Genomic DNA, 26,743 nt, shown 5'->3' with positions numbered 1-26,743 from the left:
CATGAGGTAAGCAAGGACTCCCTCCAACCAGCACGGAGAAGCACAAGCATTTCTACCTGAGTCACAGCCAGATGAAGTAGGAGAAGCTTTGCCCTGGCTGAGGGGACAGTCAAAGGGTCCTCACAGATGCCAGGCCACTCATTCTAATGAAGAGCAGAATAGTTTGTTAACCTGCCTTCACTTGCTTCATCTTAAAAAAAAAGAAAAAAGAGAAAAACAAAGTGGTAGCTAATTCCTCAGAATAAACCTGCATCAAAATTATCACGCATAACTGAGGTATATTATCATTAGTTTTATGTTAACACCATCTATCACAGGCATTTTTCGCATCTGTCAGATAAGTGGTGAACTTTGGAAATACACATATTTAAAAGCAGTGCCATGAACTTGATAACAATAAGTATCACAGAGATGAAGTATGCAAAGGAGCAGATATCTATACAGCATGATTTGAAATGATGGCAAAGTACTGAAGCAGCAAGTCAACGTGGTGGTACAACATCACCAAAATGCTGACAGGCAATGAAAATTGCTAGTGTGGTGTTGGCACGTACAGTCAGAGTACAGCGTAACTCCGACTGACCTCCACCGAAGGGATCATAAAGACACAGCTGTGTGAGCTGACAAGAGACATCAGGACGTGTAAAATATAAAACTTAGCATTGAGATGTCTGAGCTTATCTAAACGAGTTGAGGCAACAGGACTTGCACAGGCATATTAGTGCAGCCCTTCACTTGGACTTCTCTTATCAACAGCCCACACACTAACGAGAAAATAGTCTAATGCAGAACTACACACATACACTACATATGCATATACTTTCATATGTAATATAGGGCACCTGGAAGTGAGCACAGCAATTTTGCAAGATGACATTGTTTAGGTAGTCAACAATTGTCTAGAAAACAATCACATTCTAATGGCAGTGGCCTCTACTAACTACCTCCATGCTTAAGATAACTCTAGAATTACATTATAAGCACGTGAAACCTTGCAAATTACAATGTAAAAATTACTCTTAATTTATCACTTTTTTATTTATGTCACTCAGAACTGAAATACTCGTTTGGTCTCACCCATGTGATGAATATGCTTGGACTACTTGAGGCAAATTACCTCAGACATTTGGATTACTCAACAGAGCTGAGGAGAGAAAATGTATCTTAGTAGCTGATGCAGTTTTGTTTAGTAGTTGAGGATATTTTTAGAATAGAGAAGGAAAAACACCAGACAGGAAAAGACTTGCGGAGGATTGCATGATAAAACATCAGAAATAGAGCAGACATATGCAAAAACAAGCAGCTTAGGAGGGGCACAGAAACATTTAGTCCGTTACATCCCATACTGCCCTAGCAAGAAGACAGCAAGATACAGGTATATAAATCATAAGTGATATAGAACAAACAACATCTGACACTAGTACATCTTTGGTTGCCTCTGTTTTAGCATCTGACAAGCTTGGTATTGAAGGAAAGCAGTATTAGAGCTCTACTAGAATGAGCAGCAGAAAGAACACAGAACTAGAAGCAGAGAGTCATCATAGAATCATAGATCACTGAGGTTGGGAAAGACCTTCAGGATCACCAAGTCCAACCATTGACCTGACCTACTGAGTCCCATCACTAAACCATGTCCTTTGGTGCCATGAACCATGTTCTTTCGTGCTACAATGTCCCTGTTGTGGTGACTGCTGAGAAAGTGATCAGGGTTGTGTTTTCTATCAGAACGCCACATGGAATTAGAGGGAAGCTATGCCTGCTGCTGGAGAAACACAACTCTCAAAAAAAAACGCAAATTACAGTAGAAATAAGATGGAGGGAGAAACCAGTGAAAGCGGGCATGGAGAATGGAGCACAGTGGATTAAGAACTACTTTGTTCTATGAATACAAATCAGTGAATCAATCCTCAACAAAGACAGAGAAAAATACTGATGGATGTTTTAGGCATGTGCTGAGAAGACTGGGGAGTCAGGGTAAAAGGTTAGGGAACCAACAGGGACTGCATGATACATTCCTCAATGCAAATAAGACACATACAGCAGAAAACAATGAATAATTTATATCAATATTCCAATGGTGATTACAGCTTCACTGCAGCTTCGCAGTGGAGAGACACTGAATATTCCTGTGGCGTTGTCAAGGTAACCTGCAAGTATGTAGGTGTAAAATTCTGCTGGCGTTTATATCAAAAGGAGAACTAACAAAACGAGAACCAACACATGCAGAATCTGTGTTTCCTTACAACTGAGGAAGCTGAGACTTTTAGTTAGAGAGCAAGAAGAGCAGAAGTATGTTAAGAGGAACTGTATGCTATAGCACGCTAATTCCTGTCGTCCCATGTTTAAGGTAGAGAAGGAATAGGGCACAGCCTGGAGAAATCAGACCGCCTTCAGATATACTGCTGATGTGCTATGAAAAAATATGTTATTTAAAACAATGCTTCTGAATTCTGATTTGAATCGTGATTCCTTACCAACTAGAGCACCCCCAAGCATTCCTCTTCTCTGCCCTACTACCTTCTGGACCAGTTAATTAAGAGAGTAACACAACGAGGGGATTATCTCAAATGAATTTTACTTTGCAAAGGAGGAACAGCAAAGTAGAAGAAGAGGTAAGAGTATATGCTCTGTGAACCACTGAGGTTCTAATGAGATGTGATAAATTAAGATGTAATGATCAGGGGACTGGAGCATCCTTCTTATGAGGAAAGGCTGAGAGAATAAAGAAATGAGAGGGGATCTTATCTTAAGGGAGGATCTCAGGAGGATGGGGCTACAGTCTCTTCACAGGTGCCACCTGATAGTACAGGAGACAACGGGCACAAACTGAAACAAGAAGTTCCAGCTGACTATGAGGAAAAGCTTCTTTACCATGGGGTGACTGAACACAGGTTGCCCAAAGAGGCTGCAAAACCTCCTTCTCTGGAGATACTCAAAGCCCACCTGGATGTGATCCTGTGCAAAGTGCTCTGGGTGTCTCTGCCTGAGGAGAAGGGTTGGGCCAGAGGGCCTCCAGGGGTCCCGTCCAACCTCAACCATTCGGTGACTGTGACAAATCATTCTCATCATACCATAACATTAATCCGTTCCTGAGAATAAGCTGCGTTTGTCACCAGTATGATACTGGACTGCTTAAAGGGAAGACAGAAAGTCTCCCTCCCTTTTGCCCCCCTCCTCTTCTAAAGGCACACCACAGACAGTGGCAGAGTCATGCTCACATAAATCCTTGGGCTTCTCTCTCCCTGCTCCCCAAAAGGGCAGTTTGTCCCATCAATATCCATCAGAATTGTGACTGATAAAGGCCAAATTCTACAGGCCTTGGCCCTGTGTAAGGGGAAAAAAAAACATCTATTATGACTTCAGAGAGGTAAAATCAAAAGAAGCAGAATAATGATGCTAAGCACTCTAAAGAGATAAAAAAATAGGGACTCTTAGAGCTCTGTTTTAAAGCCTACATAATGCTAAGTAAAGCTAACTACAAAGTGTTGGCACTGGTGATAAAATTTGGAGTATACAATGAGATAATTCGCTCTTTAATAAATCATACTTTCGTGTGTAGCCTTTGAGCTCAGCAAAGACATGGTTTCCCACGCATTTTTGCAATACTACAAACACTGTGATGTTTCGAGCAGAAATGAAAAAACAATCTTTTCAGTGAGCTCCTATTTACTGGGGAGTATTTTGTTACTTAGCAGTCATTGTATTCTTCACCAATCCCCATGTGCAGATGAGGTTAGTGCATACGACTTGAAGAGGCCAAGAAGGCTGATACAGAATTACATTCAGCCACAGGCACACTGGAAGAAGCTCTTACCAGGCTTGGCTGTAACGATATTGATTCACGGAGAGCCATCTCCCACGCCCTTGCAACAGAGACACGTACACAATTATACATGTTGTCCTAATTCACTGCTCTAATAGACATCCATCAACCTGAAAGCCTTTTGCTATGGCCCAGTTTCATTTACCCATCAAATTAAAGTGTGAGGTAGACGATACCTCACCGGGTGATACCGTCTTACCACCTCCCAAATCCTCTTAATCTGGAGCCCAAATTTTCTCTAAAGTAACACTGCAATATATAGATGATGAAATGGAGGCAGGGCACCATCTTTTTCAGTCTGCAGTTTTAGAATTATTTCTAAACAAGCAAACAGAAAGTTTTGACCAAGCAGCAATTTGTACAGGGTTAATAAGCAAAATGGCTGCACCAGTGTGAACTTCCATAATAAGCTGCTTTAATTTCAAGACTTCAGAATGATTTAGTAACCACTGGAGAAATTCTACATGTATTTTAGAGCCAGGGACAGACAAAAAAAATTAAAAAAAAAAAACTAAATGTGTAATTTATTTAGGCCACAAATAAATGAGCTGTTAAAAAACACTTTGAAGTGGAATAAAGGCAGCAAAAATTGCCAGGACCACATAAAGCAATCCACATCTGCTCCTGAAATGTAGAAAACTCAGTTTAAAACTGAATCTCCTTCAAGTCATTCTTGGTGTCTCTGCTTTGTGCAGTGGTCTCCAGCAGCTGTTTCAGACTTGTGCACCACCTTGAGGAATGGTACTCCTTCCCTCCCTCTGACCTTGAGCACAATCCGGGTCCATAACTCCCAGATGTTTCAACAAACTCCACCTGTGTGGAAAGAGGGTGGATCCAGACTCTGCCCTTCTTCCTTAGCTGCTCGGACCTTTCATCAGATATTCATCTAAGGCTCTCAAAGCCCAGCAAGCAAATACATTGAGCAAAAAGAAGCAGCTCAGAATCCTCGCAGTCATCCTAACAAATCTGATGGCTGTCCTCTGCCAACCCCTTCGTTGCACTCAGTCACACTGACCCACAAATCCCTCCAAGACTAAGTCTCACAGTCCCTTTCGAAATACAAGGCGCTTAAAAGTGATGGGCCGTGCTTCTGAGCCTACTGAACCCACACCTTGACAGCTGAACTCTCCATGAAACGAGGCTTCAAAATATTCAGCCACAACATGGAGCGCTCTTGTCAAAAGAGCCCTCTCTGTCACTCACTGTTGCCCTCTGAGAAGGGAATAGTCCTGAAGAAATCTTCCAGGAGTGCAGAGCTCATGCAGAGCCAAGGCATGGCAACGGCACTCAGGTATCCCAGAGACTGCCCAGCAGCAGCAGGACCTCCACACTGCACCCTTTCTCCTGGAGGATGGTATTAGGATGGACTGCATTGGCTTGACACCTTCAGGGTCCACTGTTGGGGTGATATGCCGGTATCTACACGGCTTCAGTCACGGAGGGCTGCACAGATGCTGGCTGAATCTTGGTTTCTGACTTAGAGGTCGGAAATGAACAGGTGTGCTGGAGCCAATTCCTCCAGCGCCCCAAAGTTAGAGGAAACAGCTAAGAATGAACCACGTTTATGGAAACCAAAACCCAGCAGATGGGATTCAATCCCCTCAACCAGCACCATGACAAATCTGCCCAAACACCGTCAGAGTCTACTGATTCTCCGAGAGTAAAGGGGACATCAGTGGGAAGGGCTGGAGGCCTCAGATGTTGCTCTGGGAAAGGGCTAGGATCACACAGGGAACAGAAGTGGTTGAAATTCAAGATTTCCTGCAACAAAAAAACCTTCAGAATAGTTTCCGTTCCACCTATGAAAAATAATGATTTTAGGAACATCTCACTCAACAGGAATTCTGAAATACTGCTCTGAAAAACTTAATAGAGCATGTTGCTCCAACTACCTTACCTGAATGAAGCCCTCAAGCTGCTCGGAAACTGACAAGTCAGTGTTCAGTCTGTCCCACAATGGTGATGCTAGTGAACGTTGCCCTTCCCATCTCTTTATTTCTGATTTGACTACAGAGTAGAAGCTGGCCAGGTCACTTAAACCAAAATGTCCACAATTGGTCACTACCTGCAATCTTTTTTTTTTAGCGTGTGCGACAAACATAGGACCAGACTTCTAGAAAAGCTGAGCATTCACAAATCCAGCTGGAACTATCAGATCTTAATAAAAAATGTGTTACAGAAGTGTTGAATAATCTCAAAAATAAAAGCCCTGTACATTTCAAACTGATCACCTAACATTACCAGACGCTTCAATCAATAATATGGAATTTGATTTCTGCATGCATTCGTCAGTCAGGAATAAAACTGGGATTATAACTCTTTCCCTGATCCCATACAGATGTTGTAAGATAAAGTCTTTGAGATTTGGGGATAGGAAAGACAATATGAAAAATAAGCACTCTGTACGAAGTTCAGAGCTTGATGAACTGAAATAGAACAAAAAAAGAAAAACTGAATAAGGACTTACTAAGTAACTAAGGCAGAGTCTCTCCAAAACTAGTTTTACTTAATAATATATTGATACTTTTGTTTTCAGAATCTACATCATATTAAGGAAAAATACTGTTTTCCACAAACATTCTATTGTCTAAAAATTACTGCTAATTATTACATAGAGCTGCTTCACACTATGCATTTTGAAGGTAACAGAATAAAAAAGATCATGTCCCAAATGCCTTATAACTATTAATTGAAGAGAATAAAAATAAGCAGTCCTGTTTTGTAAGCACCTTATAGACACTAATGTGCTTAATTAACCTGTTAGTTTTATATACCATCTTATTTATATCTCCCTTATAACTGCAAGCTCAGAATGGCAGATACCCAGTAATTATCAACTTAAAACATGCAAGTAACTTTCTCAGACAAACATATGATGAAATATGCCATGCAGTATCTTTCTACACACATTTTACTGCTTGTTAACCATGATTTACATACACCACTGTAACTCAAAGGAGGAGACATCTGTGCAGGTATAAACCTGAGACAAAAAATAAGAATTAAACTGCAAAACACTTAACGACTTGCCATAAACCCAGAATGTTGTGGTTCTTGCAAAGGTGTTAATGAAAGGCTGTACTTCTTGAAGACACAGATGTAGAAATCTACGGCTTTAGAGCTAACATGAGGGGAGCCATAAAATAATGGTACTGAAGTAGGAACCTCACATACTTCACCTTCCAACTCCATGTCTCTATTTCATAATCAAGTCCTCTTGATTTTCTGCTAGGAAGACTGTGTGTAGGTAGGTAAAAATATACGTATCATTTACTTTTGTTGTCTAACTTGCAAATCAAATTTCTTTTCTAGGCAGTAGCACTCAAATAACGTAATGCTTTCCAGGAGAGTCTAGAACATTATGTGATGTACTACGATTTCAAAATTTTCTCTGTGTAGAACTTTTATGACAGGGGCTGACAGTAAATTATACATAAATTTGAAAAAGTTATAGATAAATTGTCTGCGTTACCTTCAACTGCAGCAAGGAAAATCTATTCATCAGTTAATGTTTTCCATTCAGCTTAATAACTTGTACTTTTTAAACAAGACTACAAACTGTGCCATGAATACTTCTTTTGCCCATGGGAAGAAATGAACTACAGAAAGCAATCAAAGATTCTCAGTGTTTGATTTTGCTTTCACAAAACAACCTAGTTAGAAGTCTCTGAGGAGATATTCAAGATCAACTGCATTAAATTATGTTCTGAGAGTCCAACAGCACGTCAGAGCACAAACAAAGCATAAAAAAGCTGTTTCCCTTTACTGAAATGAACCCACATTATGAAAAAGGCAATTTGCTGTTAATATCAGATTGGATTCTTGTCTTGCAGTGTAAAAGCTGAAGAGCTGAAGTTTTTACCATTATTTTGAACAATTCAAAATATGGGAACCAAAACACTCTCACTTGGTTTAATCTTTGGTTTTAAAATGAAATCAGAATTACGACCTATTAAGTCTATTTCAAATTTGTTTCAGATTCTAGTCAGTTCCCTTGATCCCAATCATAAAGGACTCTTTAGCCATCAGGGAAGCGTAGTGTCCATCACATTTGAGCTACCCCTTGTCAATGACTAAAGATTTGAATAACCAACAAAAAGCAATCTCTTCTTTTAGCTCTCTCAGTACAGCTGAGGTGGTGCTCACCACCTTGTAACTGGGCTCTAGATATCACAGATGGAAAATAAGAGAAGCAGGGTCAAAATGCATGTAACCAGAAAAGGTATCGCCTTGAGCAAAACACATACCTTTGTGGTATATAAAACATGTGCTGCGGAGGGGGTTTGTAGAGAACTCCTTCATACACAGGCCACAAACCGCTTAGAATTCTGAAAAGCGAACTCTTTCCACAGCCATTAGGACCAGTGATTAAAAGATTCATGCCCTCCTCGACCTACAATAATAACGAAAATGAAAATATGTTACTGTGCAGTAGATATGACACAAGGTGCTCTAAGAACCCTAGAGGGAGGTATGCAAGCATTTATATCAAATTATCAACCCTTTTCATTAATCACCTGCACATTTTTTTATGCAAACATTCTGGAAACAGTGGAATTAGGTATAATAATGAAAATAACTTCTATAATGTCCGAGTGTTTCTATACGGTATGCTAATTATATCAAAAGATCAATACATCGCAGTCAGAATCAATTATTCTAATGCGGATCAGGCCCAAAGTTATTGATGGCATACAGAGCAGTACTATGCCCATCAGTAATAATAATTTAAGCTATGTGAGCCAGATCAAATGATTTGGAAAAATTACTTCATGTTGTCCTTTCCTACTTAATTACCAGTGTTATTTTGGGTGCAATACACTTGGTTTTATTCATTTAAATATTAACATGTGTACATAGGAGTACATATATATGCATAATTACAATGTCAATGTTTTATATAAATATACTGACTATTACATTATAATTTTTGTTGGTTTTGTCTGCTGAGACAAATAAATAAAACTGTTTCCTTGACTGTAAAGTTGTAATTTTACAAATCTGAAATTCCTACACTGGAGCCATAGGAAGCCTTGCTGTAAGTAGGACCCTGTCCTTCTAGTTGCTAATGCCTGTACTGCATAGAGGTGACAAGAAGAACACTTTGCTTTAGCTAAATTAAAGGACCTGCTGGAATTATTCAAGTTAGTGTTCCGGTAATTTCAACTATTTTTAAAAATAGTAACATCTGCACTGGTACATCAGGATATGCATGGGAGTAATTCAGTAAAGGTCAACAATTAAAATCGCAAGCATGTACTGAGTGGTATCTGTAAAAGCTTTTTAAAAACAATCCAAGTTTTTACTGAGTAAAGACTCCACTTTTACCGAGTAAAGGCTTGTGAACTATACTGTCAACTATTAGCACTGCTCTTTGTGATCATCAGCTAAAGCTAACTATATACTAAGTTTTTTCACTGTTGCTGTGAACTCAGACCTTAAAAGGAGCCCATGTGAGTAAAGCATCCCAATTTCACCGAGATTAAGTAAAACGGATGCAGACTGTCATATATGTCCTTGAAAATCCCAGGTCTCCTTTTTCAGATGGAAACAGCACCAGAAATCCTCTCTTCTCTTTCTTTGAGCAGGATAAACTACACATGTCTGCCTCTGTCGAGCTACTATGCCTACCTTTCTGGACTTCCCCTTTTATCCATATGCTCCTCCAAGTACTTAACATAAGGTACATGAATTCTGTGTTGTTTATGTTAATGGGATGGCAACAATCAGAAGATTCTTGCATATCATCTTACTTTGAAGTTTAGTCTGGAAACCACCACATCGCCATTCGGAGTAATAATTGGAACATTTTCACAAATAATTCCATGTTCAACATCAATAACTTTTCCTAGAAAAAAAAAAAAAGAAAACACCAACGTTTAATTTTTTGGAAACCTCCCATTAAGCAGTATCTTGCAGCCTTTGTGCACAGCTGAGAAGTATAAATTGGTGAGTTTCAACTTGAATAAAAAATCTGGGTAATGTATCTTAGGTGGTCAGAAAGACACAGTCAGTATTAGCCAAAAGTGTGTAAAGGATCCAAAATTTCATTATAAATATAATGCACAATATGCATTAGAAATATATTATGCACTACAAAGAGACATTTATTCACATCCTACCTGTATTTGTTTTATTTTGTTTTAAATAGGTGGTCGTTATCAATCAGTAAGAAAGTTCAAGGATAGCCTTGGACACAGGCAGTCTAGTCCACCTTCTGTTGGAGATTTCACTGGAAAATGGAATCTCCTTTTGCTACCCGCTCTGAAACTGTAAGCCCAGTTCAGCCTCCCCCAGAAACAAGAGCAAAGGATAAAATATTTAATGGCTCGCTTCTATCTCTTTTTGAAGCCACAGACAGTGTAAAAGTCTCTGAGAAGTATTTGTGGAAACCTCTATAATATTATTTCACTCCAATAGCTATATTTACTATCTGGGTTAGTGGCAAATGTAAATATACAATGCCCATCAGACATTTGGATGTATATAACACATGGACTTGGAAACAAACTCTTCTGGGAATAATTAAAAAAGAAATCAACTCTACCTTCTTGGATGCCTGCAGATGGATTTGCCTAACAAAACCCAACAGCTGGGTTCCAAGACAAGTACCAGAAATTATCTTTATGCACCAGATGCAAAGAAAAAAGAATCCCCCTCTGTATTAGAAGGCTGCACATTTTAAAACTTAGACTAATCTGAATAAAGAAAAATGGAATTAAAGAAAAGTTGAGTTTATTATAAAGGGATCTGGTAGTATTTCCTTCAGGTAATGTGAAGTTTTACATTTTCCTTTAGAAGGCTCTTTGTTCAAGTTCTTCAAACTTTGTCAAACTATAACAAACTGGGCAGAAATTTATGTGTCATGTATCAGCCCAAGTGTTTTTTTTTTCCTAAAGTAAGTTATATTTAAAACAGTTCTGCGGTGTTCAACATGAAATTATGGAAAACAAAAGTGTTTTGCTGTCAAAAAAAAAATTTGCAGCTTTATCATAGCAGGCTCTACTGCCTTCAGACTCCTCAAAGGCACCTGGTATGCAAATGAGAGATCAACCACATCACAGATTTTGACAGATTTGGCCAAGACATACTTTTGTAAAAGAGGGCCATACCAGTCACTCAGCATGCATACACCCACTGGAGTTAGCATTCATCTGCCTATATGAAAGATAATTTTCTGTGGAGACAATCTCAAGCAAATTCTGCAAAATTCACGCATATTTTTGAAGCACTTGGGTACAGGAGAGAAATTGTAAATAAAAAAAAAGCTATGATACAAAATAGTAAGCCAAGTAAATATTAAGAAAACTTAATTCTCATTTCCCAAGTTCAGAGTGTTTGACTGCAGGCTTAGCATGCCTTTAAAGCTTGTTGAACATAATCAGAAATACAACTTGCCAGTACTTCTGCAAGATGTACACAATTATATTTCAACTTTAAAATTCCAAATTGTTATATACACAACAGATATAGCGATATTACTGCCTGTTAAAATATTCTAATGTTTTTCCTATTTTCACGCTGGTCGTATTGATAATAGTGAACACAAGGCACACAGCACAAGCATTATTTAGGGACATAAGTTTACTTTGGATGATTTAAAAAGAGTACGTGTTGAAAAAGCCTTTGGAGAAGCTGAATATTACATTTTTTCTTTTCTAACAATGGAGACATACACGTTGTGAGCACGTGTTCTTTCATCCTCATATAAATCCACTCTGCAGGGATTTCTGAAGTATCAAGACTGAAAGACAGGAAGAAAACCAGTATACAATGGAACCTGTCATAAAAATAATATGGAACCTGTGGCCTAGATTCATCTGGCCTAAATTCCGTCTAAGTCCTTGTGTCCTAATGTTTTGCGTTGGCTAGCTGCCTCTGAAAACCTGCAAGCACTCGGTAGCAAACACTAGTCACCGCGACTTAGGAGGAATTCAAGTCAGATGAAATGTGCCTCTGTGGAGGAATCAAACCTCAAGAAAAGGCTGTAGAAAAAAATGAGCAGGGTATTACTGTACTAAACCAAAAGGGAACACAAACAGCATTCTGTCACACCCAAACATATTTGTTTTTAAAATGCGTTCTTATCTAAAATAGCCTCAAAACGACTTGGTTGTTCCCAATGAACTAAAAGATGTCATTTTTTCTATAAGATGTCATTTCTTTTAGTGCTGGCCAAATATTGCCAAGATTTACAAGATTAAGACATCAGCTGTTTCCACAGCTATCTATTCTGCTGCATCAGACTGTTTTGAAGAACCTTCTCAGAGGACCGTTGAGAAATTCGTGCTGAAGGGCAATGCTGTTGAAATTGTAAAAAAAAATATTTCATAGAGAGCATTCTGGTGCCTTCAACTCAACTGGTATTTTGGTTTTCAGAGGCCAGAAGGTGGGAAGCAGGCTTTCCAACACTAAAGAAGAGATGGGGAGCAGAAGGGGGCTGTTGGGAAAATTATGAAAAGTTGCAAAATCTGTATGATGTACCTCAGAGAAAAAAGGAGAGAGATGGTACATAATGGAACATAATAAGAAAGGGATGTACACAGAAAATGCTTCAGGGATGGTGCAAATAGAAAAACAGTGGCACCAAAAGGATACAGGACAGAGACAGGAAGAGCTGTAAGGAGGAAGTGCATGTTGATCAGATCATTTGGGAGATGGGGGCAATGGTAAAGTTGCCAGCCCATTTCCAGTTGACAATTCCCACTAGATGATGAAAAAATGAGCAAAGGCTGATAGTAGCTGAAAACAATTTCTTATTTTTGTCAAAAACTACTGAACCAATCTATGTCTCCCTCCTACCCCAAACAAAGCAATGTGGTGTTTGGGGATGAAAATGTTACAGTCTCAGTTTTCTGGGGAAAAAAATGTCAGAGGAAAGCAGGCACTGTCCATGTAAAGATACTAATACCACCACCACAACCACCATCACTAATAGTATAGTTGAAATACCTTTTTCACTGAAAGTTTTCACAGAATATACTTGAGCAATCTTTGTGAAAATGTTTTAGAAAAGCACTAAATAAGCACAGGGTTACAAAACAGCAGGAAGATAAAATGGAAGGCAACATGGTCTCTGGAGGCTGACTTGCTGCAGAAACAAAACCTCTGTTCAACTACTGCCCCGTTGCACCAGCCAGGAATTCCCCCCCCGAGGAATATATAAAAATGTGACTTAATTACCCTTGATTTCTAAGGGCCCATTGATGTGTAATTCTGTTTTATCTCCATTCTTACTGTTGTTTTCAGACTCTTGAATAACGGCAGTTCTTTTGTAGATGCCTCTCTTCACCTCGTCGAAAACAGCAAACATGTTGTAGACACGGGCTGTGTATCCTGCTAACTCAGTAACCTGCAAAATAGTAAATGCCTCATTTCAGTTACAGGTCACAAATTCAAACAATTAGATGCTTAGCCAAAGACTCACGAAAACCATTTCCAGCCATTCTAAGTCACTGCTTCTCAGATGTTATTGTGGAAGGATCAATGATGCATCTTTCGTCACCTATCAATTTTCCTCTGTTGAGATTCTGTGCTAACCCAAATGCCACCCACAGCTCCTACCAGCCAGCAAACACAGACAGTTTGAGGGGGACGGATTTCAGCCAGTGTAATTCACTATAGCTCTAGTAAACGAGGAGGTTGCAGGGACTGCTCTTTTCCACTGATCAGTACGGTCTTCAGCCTGTGGAGAACAGCTACGTTAGATAGCTGAGAATAGCCTATCATACAAAAGAAAAACAAAATATCTGCATTTCCCAGGAAAATAAAGACCAACAGCAGTGAGAAAAATATACACCCATAATTATTCATTTCCCTGTGTTCCCTAAACCTCCCGAGAAAAGTGTGTTTTTCCTGTGTAAAACAGGTAGCCCCAGGGCACATGCTAATGTAAAATACGGTACAGAAAAGAAACGACTCTCCTATCAACTGCATGCCAGAGCACCAGAGCTAAATCTGAGACCCTGGTTTACAACTGGGAATTTTTAAAATGGTGAGATCTCTTACAGGGCTTTCTCATTTTTAAAATCCTTTTATCTCTGTTACCACCTGGTGAATACAGAAAGAACAGATCTCCGGTCCTGGTGGTTTCCTATTCACAGGCACTGACACGCCAAGAACTCCCAAAGAACTGCCTCCATCTGCCGGCAGCAAAAAATTGAACCTGGGCATCTTATTACATAGGTATGATTAGATGATTTTAAAAAGACAGGTTTTTATACTAAATGCAGAGAACAAGATAGGAAGAGCAAGATACAATCCTGTGCAAATTTCACTGTTTGTGCAAGATTCAGAAGTGAGTACTAGGCAGGGCCATCACTCCACTGGAAGTTAACTAGCTACAGCATCTCAAAAAACTCAGTTTCAAGAGAGTAATCAGCCACTGTTTCAACCCCCTCAGTTGGACACTGTCTTGCACTATTAGTAATTGCATTTACAGCTGGGAAAAGTACTGGGCTAACAGCACCTGAGGCTGTAGGAGCTGTAACATCGTTCTCCACACTGGAGTCCTTCTAGCAAATTCAGTGGTAACCCTTCTAGCAAATAGCAGCGATGCTTGATGGAGAAAATCCTGCACATGATGAATGAAATGTGCACCAACAGCACCCCACAAGAAACAGAACTTGTATTAAGTTTCTAAACCATGCCTCTACAAACTCATTTTGTCAAAACACGAAGTACTACCAAAACTATTGAGCTGCAAGCAAAAGTTGAGCCAACCTCACCTGCAAACTGAGCAACATTCACTGGAAGAAGGCTGCTGTGGTGGATCAAGTGGGCAAGAACTGGAGCTTCACTACCACTTTAATTGGAATGAAGCATACTGTCATTTCTTGGAAACTGCCTGAATTTCTGCAGTATTTCTTGACGAAAAGTACAAATGTAAAATTAAGATGGAGGTTCTAAGAAGTGATCTTTGATCACATACTGCCTGGATTAAAATTTCACCACGTGATAAAACAAATGAGTTTGTTCAGCTGTTGCTACTACTTTGCAAGGATTTTTGTTTCCAAAAAATGAAACCACAATGTTTGTAAGTCCCCATGTACATTATATAAATGACTAAATTATGGAAAATAGAGTAGAATAACATCAGTGCATAATAGGTTATCTGGCAGTCTCATAAGAGCAGAGGTCAAGAAGGAAAACAGCTAAAGCAGCATAGGTCAAAATCACAGTCCATTAGAGAAGAACACTTTGTGAAATAAAAAGACAGGCTCTGGCTTTGTCAGAGACTGTATTTGAAGGCGCCAAACTACCTCTCCTCTCCCAATTTAAAAAGCTGTAGCTATTAATGGCTGGATTCCAAGTAATGGAATCCATAGTCTTTGATTAGCTGCCCAGCTAATGCATGTCTCCTCCCATAAAAGGGGTCCCCACCAAAAGGATGAGCAAAAACTAGCTAAACAAACACAGAACCAAATGTAGAAGAAAATGTTGAGGAGAATAACAGAGCTTTTCCTCTGCTTAACAGTCTGCACCTAGAGAAATCCCCCAGAGAGAACACAGGTGAAAGTCCAACTTGACTAGAATTGGGGTGAGATCCTGAAACCTCTCTGATCCTCCAGATGAACATCCTGTATTTCTGGGCTACCTGCAGTCCTAAGGTGGACTTTTTTCCTGCTAAAATTTCTCTACTTTGCAAAATTATTTACAATTTAACAGGTTCAGAAAATACTAAAAATGGCTCTAGGGTTTAGGCGGCCAGAAAATAAGCATTCCATTCCTTTTGCATTTCATGTACTTTTCTACATGCGAGTCCCAATACACTGCCCACTGGGAGGAGGACAACCTGAATGCAGGTCTGTGCTCCAAACAGAGGGGGAATCTGAACCCTTATCACTCAGATTCCAGGAACTTCTACTGTACTCTGATGACACCTGAAGACAGGTACAACAAATTACATTTATGTGTTGCATCATACTGGCAGCTGTGCACTTTTGACTCTTGGAGGAGTTAAATCTAAAGACCAAACTCTAGTCATTTCAAAGATCTCCATGGATTTAGCTGCAGTAGAATTTTCCTTAAAAATAACATCTCTATTTTTTAACTTTACATTAGATGTAAATCCTGTTTTACTTTTATTTCCTTTCTGGTTCGCATTTGACTGATGTACGATACCTCTTTGTATGAAGACATGATCCTTTCAATAGCATCTGCCGCAGAAATCAGCAGGTTTCGTGACGTAGTAAAAGTTTCTGTTCTTTCACTAACCACTGCCTGTTTCTGGCCATCTTCAATCTCTAAAAGTAAAAAATAAAAAAAATGTTAGATATTCTTCTGAAAATTATCTCTACCAAATAAATTATGATTAAAATGTGAGCCACTATAAAGCAGCTTTCAAATTAAGAAAAAATTAACTCTACAACAACTACCCTTTGGAAAGATCTGGTGAATGCAATTAGCATAGACAGCTTGGGAACAATAAGTGGGAATATAAGGAATTCATCTTCTTATGCAATACCTCCTATTCTTTTATACTGTTTCTCTACCTTGATAATTTCCTTTTAATACATAATTACGCAACTGAAATTTTTCAGAATATGAAAAAGTGAAACCTAATTTGAAACAGATTTCTGATAGAACGTTTACTGGTTTTGCAATTATTTGTTTTCAGCCTTGTTTTACTCACTTAAAATGAAACATTCATATCGATGCAAACTTGGCAACATTTCTGTAAGAATGCAGCAAGTTATTTGATTATTAAAGGCATGCGTTTAAATAAAGTATTCTTCTCTAACAACACAGCTTCTCTGTTTATCTGACCAAAGAACAAGAGTATAGCAAACAGTATTTTTTTTTCTTGGTAACTGCCTCATTTCACCGACAAGATCAGGTTGTAGAAATCTACTGTCCAGACATCTACATGCAGTGTCAAAGCCAGATGTATGTATCTTTCTGTCCTCATTAGGTACTTCAATCTAACTGTGGTTTGTTTGTTGTTTTTTTTTATTTTATTCACACATTCAAAAAGATATCCCTACAAAATTACATCTAAATCACTGAAATAGGCTATATATCATTTAGGGAAAACTTTATAAACTTCTCATTTAATAAATTTGTTCATATACACTATATATTCCTTTTTCTGTCCTCAGATGGTCTTGTAACTTTTTAGTAAGTGAGACACGTGTTCCTATTTTCTAGATTAAATTATACAGCACCAGTACACCATCAACTAGTTGCATGTAATCTAGCCACCTGGAATGCAATGAGAGGTATGTTTTTATTAAAAAAGACAGGAAACCGCTTGCAATGAAAGGAGGTATTACAAAACTCTTGCTCATGTAGTTCTCACTTCTTTGGAACATCATTGTCACTCCAAGAAGAGTAACCTTCAGTTAATTCATTACTATAAACTAAACTGAAATTTGTTTCTTCCTTCTCAGAGAACCAAATTTAACTGGTCTTGTTTGGAGTATAGCCCATGCAGGGTACATAGAACTATCAAAAGTATGTCATTTAGGAACCGCCCATGTCTTAACTACACTAATGCAGTATTCCTCTTGAATGAATTTTTTTTAATCTGCTTCCAGCACCCAGGCTAGCTCATTTCCCAATAGTTTGGAGATCTCTACAAACCGCTGCATCAGTCATTTCAGGCATAATTCTGGGGGTATTTGAAAAATTAAAACTACACAGAATTTATGAGCATTTTGCTGTTCTGAAACACGGTCTCTAATATTACATGCCTAACCCACCAAGATTGCTTTTCTCTAACTTTTTTCCCCAGACATTTTTCATACAGCTTGCCTCCTGTGTTTAAAGTGAGACACTGTAACAGGGCAGAGAGGTTATATATACCTGAAATCTCAGGTCTGATCATGATACTGGTTTTTTGATACCAATTCTAAAGTAATGAATGTCCTAAAGTAATGAATCCAGCCCATCTAGTCCTTCAGATTTGAACCAACTTGCTTCTGACCTGCTGAGACATGAAGCACTGTTTTACCAGCTAGATCAATGTTCGTTCAAAGTTCAAGTCTGCTCTATTATTTGAATAGCTGTTATACTTCTAGCCGATCTTGACAGTGTTGATTTGTCATTATTAATAATGTGTTTATGAAGCATCATTATGATATGCCTCTGGGCTCGATAATAAGTTCTGTGCTTTAACATTTTGTGTTGCTGGTAGCAAATATTCTGCTGCTTTACAACATGAGCTATCTCCTTGTCTTTTTTTTTTCTCCCACATTTGAAAAGTATTTATCAAAAGAATATCCATGAGTAACAGGAATGTTATTTAGTTTAGCATGCACGCAAATCAATTATCACTCATTTGTTCCATACACTTTCACTGTGACTTAATCCCCGCAAAGGACATTCTTTTTCATTTTTCAATTCATGCTGTTAATACCAGCGAGATACTTACAATGTGTGGTCTTGACTGCACTCATTCTCATGCTAGCAGACAGACTCTTAAACTGATTAATCGCTTCTCTGTTGTGCTGAAAACCTTCACTAGTTGCATGACGTAAAATGCCTTGCTACGAATTAGTCTGTTGGGAATAGGACCTCCTGGTATTTCTGATGCCGTTACCCAGATGCCAGCCTTGGTCCTGATATAGTGCCCTCCTGAGCCATGTGATGGCCAGTGGCTCAGGCAGCTGAAAACCCAGCCACGTGCAAGCACAACTGCAAGCCAGCTAAATAACGTGAGGGCAGGTTGAACCAAGCTTGTCCAGTTGGACAGCCCTGATTTGGAATGTAATTACCAAGACCTACACTGAAAACAATCCATTCATTCCTGGTTAAACATATCAAACATAGAATGCATCCTTCTGCTTACACTGTATCATCTACACTTAATGAATCCCAGAAAATTTGTAATATATCCTGTGGTTCGAGTTGTGCATAAGGAAACCTGTTGAAGCAAACTCCCTGACTCGTCTTTACCACTCCCTAATTGCCCTTTTTTTCTGCTCTCTTTTTCTTATACCATCTGCAATAACAAATGACTTGAGTCTTCTACCACTTCCTGGAAAGCTGGGACAGGATGTCAAAAATGATGCCATGCAAGCCTGAAATATGAACATCATCCCTCTTCCCTCAGTGAGTCAGGGGAAAATAGTGGTTCCTAACAGGCCAACATGTAATAGAATAACTAATTGTAATTACAGTATGGTTTGTGGGATGAGGAGATAAGCTCTCTAGGAATGTTAGTAAGTATCAGTTTGTAAAATAGCGGGAGATGTTGCAAGAATCAGCATGCCATCCCAACAAACTAGTGAACAGGACTGCAAGTGTCATTACAATCTCATGTCACACCAGCATCCTGAATTCATGCCGTTTATCGGGTCTATGTTTGAAGCTGTATCTTTTGCATTGTTCCTTCCTCAGCTGACTTCCTGTGCCTGAAAGTTATCCATGAGACATGGATCTGGTAATAAAGTCTGTGCACAGTAAATAAATCTGAACAACATTTAAGGAAAGGATAGTCTTTTGAGGAAGTATTGAAGAAACATTTGGAAATCAGTAAAAAAGCTATTACCGCCATCCGCAAATCCCGTTGCAGTGATGATGGGCACAGCGACCATAATCATACCACAGCTACTCCAGACATACTTCATCAGGAACTGCTCTATCATGATGTACCACAAGCGTTTGGATAAAATGAGATTCATTTGATCTGTCAAAGCCTTGTAGCTTTTTTGCAGTTGTTTCAGTTCTACCTACAGTTAAAAAAAATAAAAATAAATAAAACATTTATACAATGCAACAAACATGTATGTGCCACACAAGTACATTCACACATGTGCACAAACCAATCAATTATCCAGAGTTGTGGCTTTTAAATCTCATTTAATGTGTGGTACTTCATCTTCACAGTGCTGCACTCTCTCAGCAAAAGTACGCAGCTTTAGGGGAGTCAGCAGACCTGGTTCTTATTTACATCATTGTCCCTGGATGGCCCACTGGCAAGTTTTCAGTTCTTTTAAGATCTCTGATATATACAGGAACAACATACCAGGCAGTCACTATAGCTGATTCTAGCAATCAAAGTAAGATTGATTCTACACCCTTTTAATGAAGATGCAGCTGTAGAGTTTCACAGCAACTGAAACTTCTCAAATTGGAAAGCATTTGGGGATCAATTATCTCTGACTTGCAGGGCTCATCACTGAAATGCAATGCTTCTTGTTTTTGTGAGCGGTCCAGAGGAAGAGAGAATTATCCCAAGAGGTTTAACAAGTCAAAGATAGTTCCAAGTCAGTGTGACATAATGCGTTCTGTTCGAGCCAGTATACGTGGGAATAGAAGAAACTGTTTAATTTAGCTGCACTTCAGACGCTACTACAGGCAGCTTTAGAGAACAATTGCTTCTACCAAAACAAACCATTTGCATTATATAATCCTTGCTAGGACTGGAAGTGTTAGTAATACGTCAGGCTAGCTTCCAGTTTTCATTTTCACTTTATGCGATACCACTTGTTTTTCCAAATCATGTTTGAAAGCTCTTACAGCCAAGATTCACTTCTAATAAAATACGAAGAATTGCTTGGTAAGGTGGCTTTAAAACAAGCCACTGGTTTATGTAACTGCGACTGCTGAAGTACAGTACTTAAGCTATTTTAAGACTCTGATGACTATATCTTTGCTTAGCTATGTAAAAGAGTGTCAAAGGTTGTAGCGATCTCTACTATCACAGAGTTTTCCCCTCGACTTTCCGGTGTGGTTTGGTTTTGATTTTGGCAGCATTAAATCTGGTAGCTCATAAACAAAGAAGGAAAAAAAAAAAAAAAAAGCCTGGAAGAGTTAAGCGGAATGCACTGGGTGGGAGAAAAACAATAACGACGATTAGCTTTCTAGAAAGGCATAGGGTACGGCTGCAAAACAGGAACACTGTCAGAGCATAAGGGAACTACGCTCTGCTCCCCCCAGACACTGCCTGTGAGATTGCATTTTCCTAGGAAACGGGAAGTGCTAGCTGTAAACAGGTTTAAATGTCAGAGGGACTCAAAGTGCTCGGAGAGGGCGGCAGGGGAAGTGCAGGTCAGCTCGGGCACTGCTGAAGCAAACCCAGCACCCTCAGATTTCTGTCCTCCTTACCTTGTGCCCCCGGTAGAAAGCGATCTCTTCCACATTGGCAATGATGCGTGAGTGCATGAAGCGCAGGTAGCCCTTCTTGTGAGCCTCCTCAGCCACCAGCTTGCCGAACTTGGGCGAGCAGGCTTTGAGCACGCGGGCCGTGGCGTAGACGACGAGCCCAGCCAAGACCGTGGGCCCGATGGGGTTGGCGCCCCGGGACCGCGCCGTGCGGATGAGGGTGTAGGAGGTGAGCATGACATCCAGGATGGGCTTGGTGAGGTTGGAGTAGAGATGCGCCACCGACTGCGAGAACATCATGATGTCCTCGGTGAGGGACTGGTCGGGGTTGGCCAGCCTCCCGTCCATGCTGATCACCTTGTAGTAGGTCTGGTTGGTGAAGTAGGTCTCGTAGGCATGGTGCACCAGGCGCGTGCGGAAGGCGAGGGCCAGCTTGCACTCCAGGTACCGTATGGTGCTGTTCACAAAAGTGGCCGGGATGGCGATCATCAGCCATTTGATCAACTTGACCACGAAGCTCCTGGGCTCCTTCTCCACGATGCTCTTCACGATCTTCCCGTCGAGCGCTGCCACATAGATGGAGAGGAAGGTCCTGGAAACCAGCGCAACGGAGTGGAGGCACAGCAAGCCCAGCTCGGCGCTCACCAGCTTGGGGAAGAACAGCTTGCGGAGCTCCAGCAGCTGCCTGAAGAACTCCGCGTTCACCGCCGGGGGGGCTCTGCCCGGGCAGCCGGCGCCCCGCGGCTCCCCCCGGCCGGCATCTTGCTTGCCCGCCCCGCCGCCCGCCCGCCTCAGGCGCCGCCGGATGACGGGGTAGAGGAGCCGGAGCCCGTAGGCGGCGGCCACCAGGCACGCAGCCCTCTTGGCGGAGCTCGACCGGCTCCACTGCACCCTCCGGGCCGCCTCCTGCAGCATGCGGCTCATCCTTCCTCCCCCCCCTCCCCTTCCTCCTCCTCCGAGGCTCCGCCGGCAGAGCTTGCGGTTCACGCCCGGCGGCGCGGGTCCCCCCGGCGGTCCTTCATGGCTCTGCCGGTGCCCGGCTCCCCCCTCGGCGGCAGCGGCCGACTGAGGGCTGCCTTCCCCCGGCCGCTGGGCTCCCGCAGCGGGCGGCCCGGCGCCTCGCAGCCCGCCCCGCCGCCCACCATTGGCTGCGCCGCGCTGGGCGGCCCCGGCAGCCACCCGGCGGCCCCGGCCGCAGCCGCTCGTCGCCGGGGCGGGGGGAAGCTGGGCCCCGGGGAGGGGAGAGGCTGAGCCCGAGGCCGTGCCGCCGAGCCCTTTCCTTCCGCCTGCCCTGCGGCGTGGCGCCGCCTCCGGAGCGGGGAGAGGCGCTGGGGGGGGCGGCGGGGCCTCCGCGGCCCGGAGCGCCGGGGGGGGGAGCGGGAATGACAGAATCATCTAGGTTGGAAGAGACCTCCAAGATCACCGAGTCCAACCTCTGACCTAACACTAACAAGTCCTCCACTAAACCATATCTAAACGTCTTTTAAAGACCTCCAGGGATGGTGACTCAACCACTTCCCTGGGCAGCCTATTCCAATGCGTAACAGCCCTTTCAGTAAAGAAGTTCTTCCTAACATCCAACCTAAACCTCCCCTGGCACAACTTTAGCCCATTCCCCCTTGTCCTGTCACCAGGCACGTGGGAGAATAGACCAACCCCCACCTCTCTACAGCCTCCTTTCAGGTACCTGTAGAGAGTGATAAGGTCACCCCTAAGCCTCCTCTTCTCCAAGCTGAACAACCCCAGCTCCCTCAGCCGCTCCTTTTAAGACTTGTTCTCCAGACCCCTCACCAGCTTCGTTGCCCTTCTCTGGACTCGCTCGAGCACGTCCATGTCCTTCTTGTAGTGAGGGGCCCAAAACTGAACACAGTGCTCGAGGTGCGGCCTCACCAGAGCCGAGTACAGGGGGAAGCACGCAGGCAGGGCTGTCAGTATCAGTATCGGAGGGAGCTCACCGGGCTGCGGGGGGCTCCCCGTTGCACCTTCCCTCGCCTCAGGGTTCAGGGAGAGCGGTGCCGGGCTGTGGCAGCGCTGGGAGATGGAACCACCCGCTCCCAGCCCCTTGGTGGGGTGCCTGGCCGCGGGAGCTGGCCACAGCCATGCCAAGGGGTTGGCAGTAAGGGCGGTTGTTTGTTGGTTTGCATTTCTCGCTCCCAAATTCGTTATCGCTGCTGCTTCACTTGTTTGGGTAAGGTATTGTGTCTGAAGTCACTGAGGGAAGAGCAGAGTCCTTAAAAAATCGACTTCGTGTTCTTCACGCTTTAAAAATGAAGTGACTGCATCTACCGGTATATCACAAAGCATTATTTAAGATGTGTGAGACAAGCAGGTTCAGAAAATGTGCTCCAGGCATTCAGAGGAGTCCTACCTTCCCCCAGGCATGCACAGGGAGGCCACGTAACCTCGCTGTGACTCAGCACACGCAGAGTTAAATTAAGTCTCATTACTGATATAAAACAGCCCTCTTCGGACAGAGTGCAATGATGATGTTTACATAGTAAGGCAAGCTTCGGGGTGAAGAAATAGTATCTTTGGTTTGAGAGAGACAGCTTTGCTTATTGTAACCTCCAGGTGCCATCCAAAATACCCAGCAAGCCAAGGCCAGCAAGACATGACCGTGTAACATCCATTGCTCACTTCTTCTGTGGGAGGCTGCCCAAATTGTGTCCACAGTGAACTGGAAAGTTATGTCAAGATGTGGAGTAATCTTGGGTCTTACTGGAGTTTCTGCCGGTGGGGAAAATGGTGATCTAGGTGACTCTGCTTGGCAGGAGGGTCAGACCAGGTGATCTCCAGAGGTCCCTTCCAACCTCAATTATTCTGGGATTCTATTCAGACAGGCTACCGATCTGGATAGAGGTCCTTGTATTTTTTAATGCACAATTCAAAGCCAGGAAGATGTCAAAATCTGAACTAGAGCAGTACAGCTAACTTTCAGTTTCTAAATAAAAGTAGGCCTGGTTTCACTGCTGATTACTTCATGAGTAAAATAAAAAGGGTTTTCAGGACAGGAGGATACTGACGAGATACACTGGCTAAGAAATTGTCTTGTTTAGGATTTGTTATTTTTTAATCCTGATCTCCAAACTTGACATTCTGGCTTGTGTGTAACACAGCATGTATTAGAGCTGTGTTGCCAAACCACAGTTATTTGCAATATTTCATTACTCTAGCATTTTCTTAGCAAGGGGAAAGTTCACAGATCCCTCTCAGTTCTGCATATCTGCTGACCTTTCACTCCACAAGATCTTCTGATGACTTGGTAACAGAGCTGCAAGTGCAGACGTACACCCACAGTCAGATCTTTGGGAACATTTAGGTAAAGCAAATCTCACTGCAGTGTTTCAGTCAATAATAGCAATGTATTTCCTTCCTTTGATGAAAGTATGGAGAAAAGGCCAAACTTGTTTTAAGTACACCCTTTCTTCTGTTCTTGCTGCCTCAAGGCTTTTTCTTTGCCACAGTCCTGCTCTATAATCCATAGACAAACTCCTTTGTGTGGAACATGGCCTTAGCTGGTAGAGTTTTTTGTAGTGGTGAAGGCAGCAATTTTACTATATTTAGGCATAATAAAATTTCTCACTGAAATTTCTTACTGAAAAAAAAAACACAACCAAAGATTCCGCAGTATTGGTGCAGTGTTCAGTGCTCTGCTGCCTCCACAATTTCTACTGATTTTATTTAAAAACTTTTAAAGGTAAGCACAATCAAGTAATTTAAGTAACTGAGGCTGGGGGTTTGGAGGGAAGTTGGTAGCCGAACCAGAAGTCTTTTTTCTCCTCTCTTAAGGAGAACTAGATACTTTCTCTTAATGCCAAATGATTGTTATTTAAATCATGTGGTTAGTTCTAATCAAACACATTAAAATAATCTGAACTTCGGAACATAGGAACCCGTAACCGAGAAGATAAGAGGAGTTTATTCTATTTTTATAATTTTTTAGTATTCTGTAATATTTTTTCATTAAGTCAATTTCCAGCAGAACAGAGTGCCATAATTCTGCTCCCAACTACACAACTAAAATTATTATCCAAACAGTGCTTCTGTGATAATCGAAGTAACAGAGTCACTGTATATAGAAACAATTTGTGCTTGGATGCAACCACTTTCTTGGGAGCAGAAATGGAAACAATGCATATCAGGCTGACTAATCTTCATGAATATTTGAACAAGTGGGAACCAGCATGTAATCACAGCAACACTGATGCCTCTTTTTTCTCTGGTTTTATGCCCATTGGCTCCTACACCACCACTTCATACACAGTTTTGTGACTGCTGTGGAGATAGAGGCATTGGAACATGCAGGTCATGTAAGGTCTCATCCAGCTTACTCAATGATCATTTTTTAATAACTTTTGATTTAATGTTTGAAAACTAAAATGTGCAATCCTTGAAGCAGAAGGCCCTTTACCTGATGACTTATGAGCTCCTACCACAAGACCAATGGCTATAACATCAGTCTTGGCAGTAAACTGGATTTTCCTCACTATTACAGAGTTACCCAGTGTACCATAAAGAGATACAAACTGGAATAAAGGTGCTGAAAAAATAACATAAAAAATACAGATTTTGTATCGTTGCTATTTGGATATTTAACATTTAAACATCTGTGGAACATGAATAAAGTACATAGCTGTTTATATGTGGATGAAATACATGTGAAAATGTGAATCCATGCAGTGTCCATTGTTTTCAATTTTGTAACAACACTGAACAGTAAATTGTTTTTAAAATATACCGTGTAGTGTACTCTAATATGGTAAGCTGACAATTTCTGGATTTTCTTCTTTAATTTTGAGCTGTATGGCTACATACTGGTGTGGGAGTAGTAGGCCTCAATTAGAGCTGATTTCAGCAGAGGACACTCATGCAAACCCTTACTCAAGTAAATACCAGACTGAAGTGCTTCCAAAGTTTCTGTTGACTTTACTGTAATCACTTACATAACGATGGAAATACACCTAGAGATTTAGTTTGCATCATCACGGCAAACCAATGACCAAACAGGCCTTTTTATCCAGAAAGGGGGATGAGACGTGACATTTGATTTTAAATTTGTGGCAGCAGAAGATGACTGCTTATTATGCCTGCTTGGCATAACATTGGCTGCAGTCATATCCCCTGGTAGAATATCCAGACGCTGCAACTTGTTTGGGCTCTGGAGATCTAAGCTGAGCAAAAAGCTTCAATTTTAACGTGACAGATGTGGGAGCTCACTGAAGAAGCATCCCTGTGGCTAGGCTGACCTGATCCTACTGAGCTGCTGGTTCCAACTCTTCTGCTCCTAATCGGGCAGTATTGTACCCAGGCTGGTCAAGAGATGTGTCATGGCAAGAGGAGACAGAGGAAAGGGATGGTCCTGCTCTGTTGCTTGATGGCTGTTTGTTGGTTTGAGTGTAGGCACCACAGCAATGGTGCAAATGGGGAGTGCAAATTACTGCATGAGTAGTCTCTACCCCTTATTCTGTTTCCAGGGAGATACACGCTTGCTGCTGTAGATTTAAATCCTGCATGACTTTGAAAGTTATGAGAATTTATCCATAAAGGATTTGAGTTGTCTGGCTGTCAGTGTAATCCATAGCGGACCGATTGCACACAGTTCCAATTAATGAGAACAGCCTGATTCTGGACAGAATACGCCTCTAGAAAGAAGTGTAAACAAGTCATTTTCCCTGTAGAGAGAGATAGAGAGGGAAAAGGCCAAGGATATTGAGGGTCAGTGTCAGCTGCCCCAATCACAGTGAACTGCTGACTAATGACACCAAATGAAGAACTACACGTTTAATACTAGGGCTTTAATACATAGAAACTTTCATATCTGAATTTTTTAGACATACTACAGTTGTTAAATTTATTTCTTATTCCAGCCAG

At 41.4% G+C, this 26,743-nt stretch overlaps 1 protein-coding gene across 3 annotated transcripts in view; it reads right to left on the bottom strand.

Moving 5' to 3' along the window:
- Nucleotides 1–22,489, bottom strand: part of ABCD2 (ATP binding cassette subfamily D member 2) — a 49,168-nt gene extending 26,679 nt beyond the window's left edge. Inside the window, exons 1-7 of one of the 3 annotated variants that reach the window (XM_080577502.1) lie at nucleotides 20,876–22,489; nucleotides 19,317–19,497; nucleotides 15,947–16,068; nucleotides 13,007–13,175; nucleotides 9,577–9,671; nucleotides 8,071–8,216; nucleotides 4,113–5,584 (exon numbers count right to left, since the gene is read on the bottom strand). In XM_080577502.1, coding sequence (XP_080433628.1) covers nucleotides 5,575–5,584; nucleotides 8,071–8,216; nucleotides 9,577–9,671; nucleotides 13,007–13,175; nucleotides 15,947–16,068; nucleotides 19,317–19,497; nucleotides 20,876–22,267 — 2,115 coding nt within the window. In that variant the 5' untranslated portion in view covers nucleotides 22,268–22,489 and the 3' untranslated portion in view covers nucleotides 4,113–5,574. Of the gene's footprint in view, nucleotides 1–4,112; nucleotides 5,585–8,070; nucleotides 8,217–9,454; nucleotides 9,672–13,006; nucleotides 13,176–15,946; nucleotides 16,069–19,316; nucleotides 19,498–20,875 lie in introns of those variants that run through there. The other 2 variants (XM_080577501.1, XR_013945510.1) reach the window with 2 other exon arrangements.
- Between the last annotated feature and the right edge of the window lie 4,254 nt (nucleotides 22,490–26,743).

This window comes from Anser brachyrhynchus (assembly GCF_964034855.1).
Source record: "Anser brachyrhynchus genome assembly, chromosome: 1".
Classification (NCBI taxonomy): domain Eukaryota; kingdom Metazoa; phylum Chordata; class Aves; order Anseriformes; family Anatidae; genus Anser; species Anser brachyrhynchus.
Note: the sequence above shows the minus strand (reverse complement) of the source record. Positions and strands in the feature narration are given on the sequence as shown.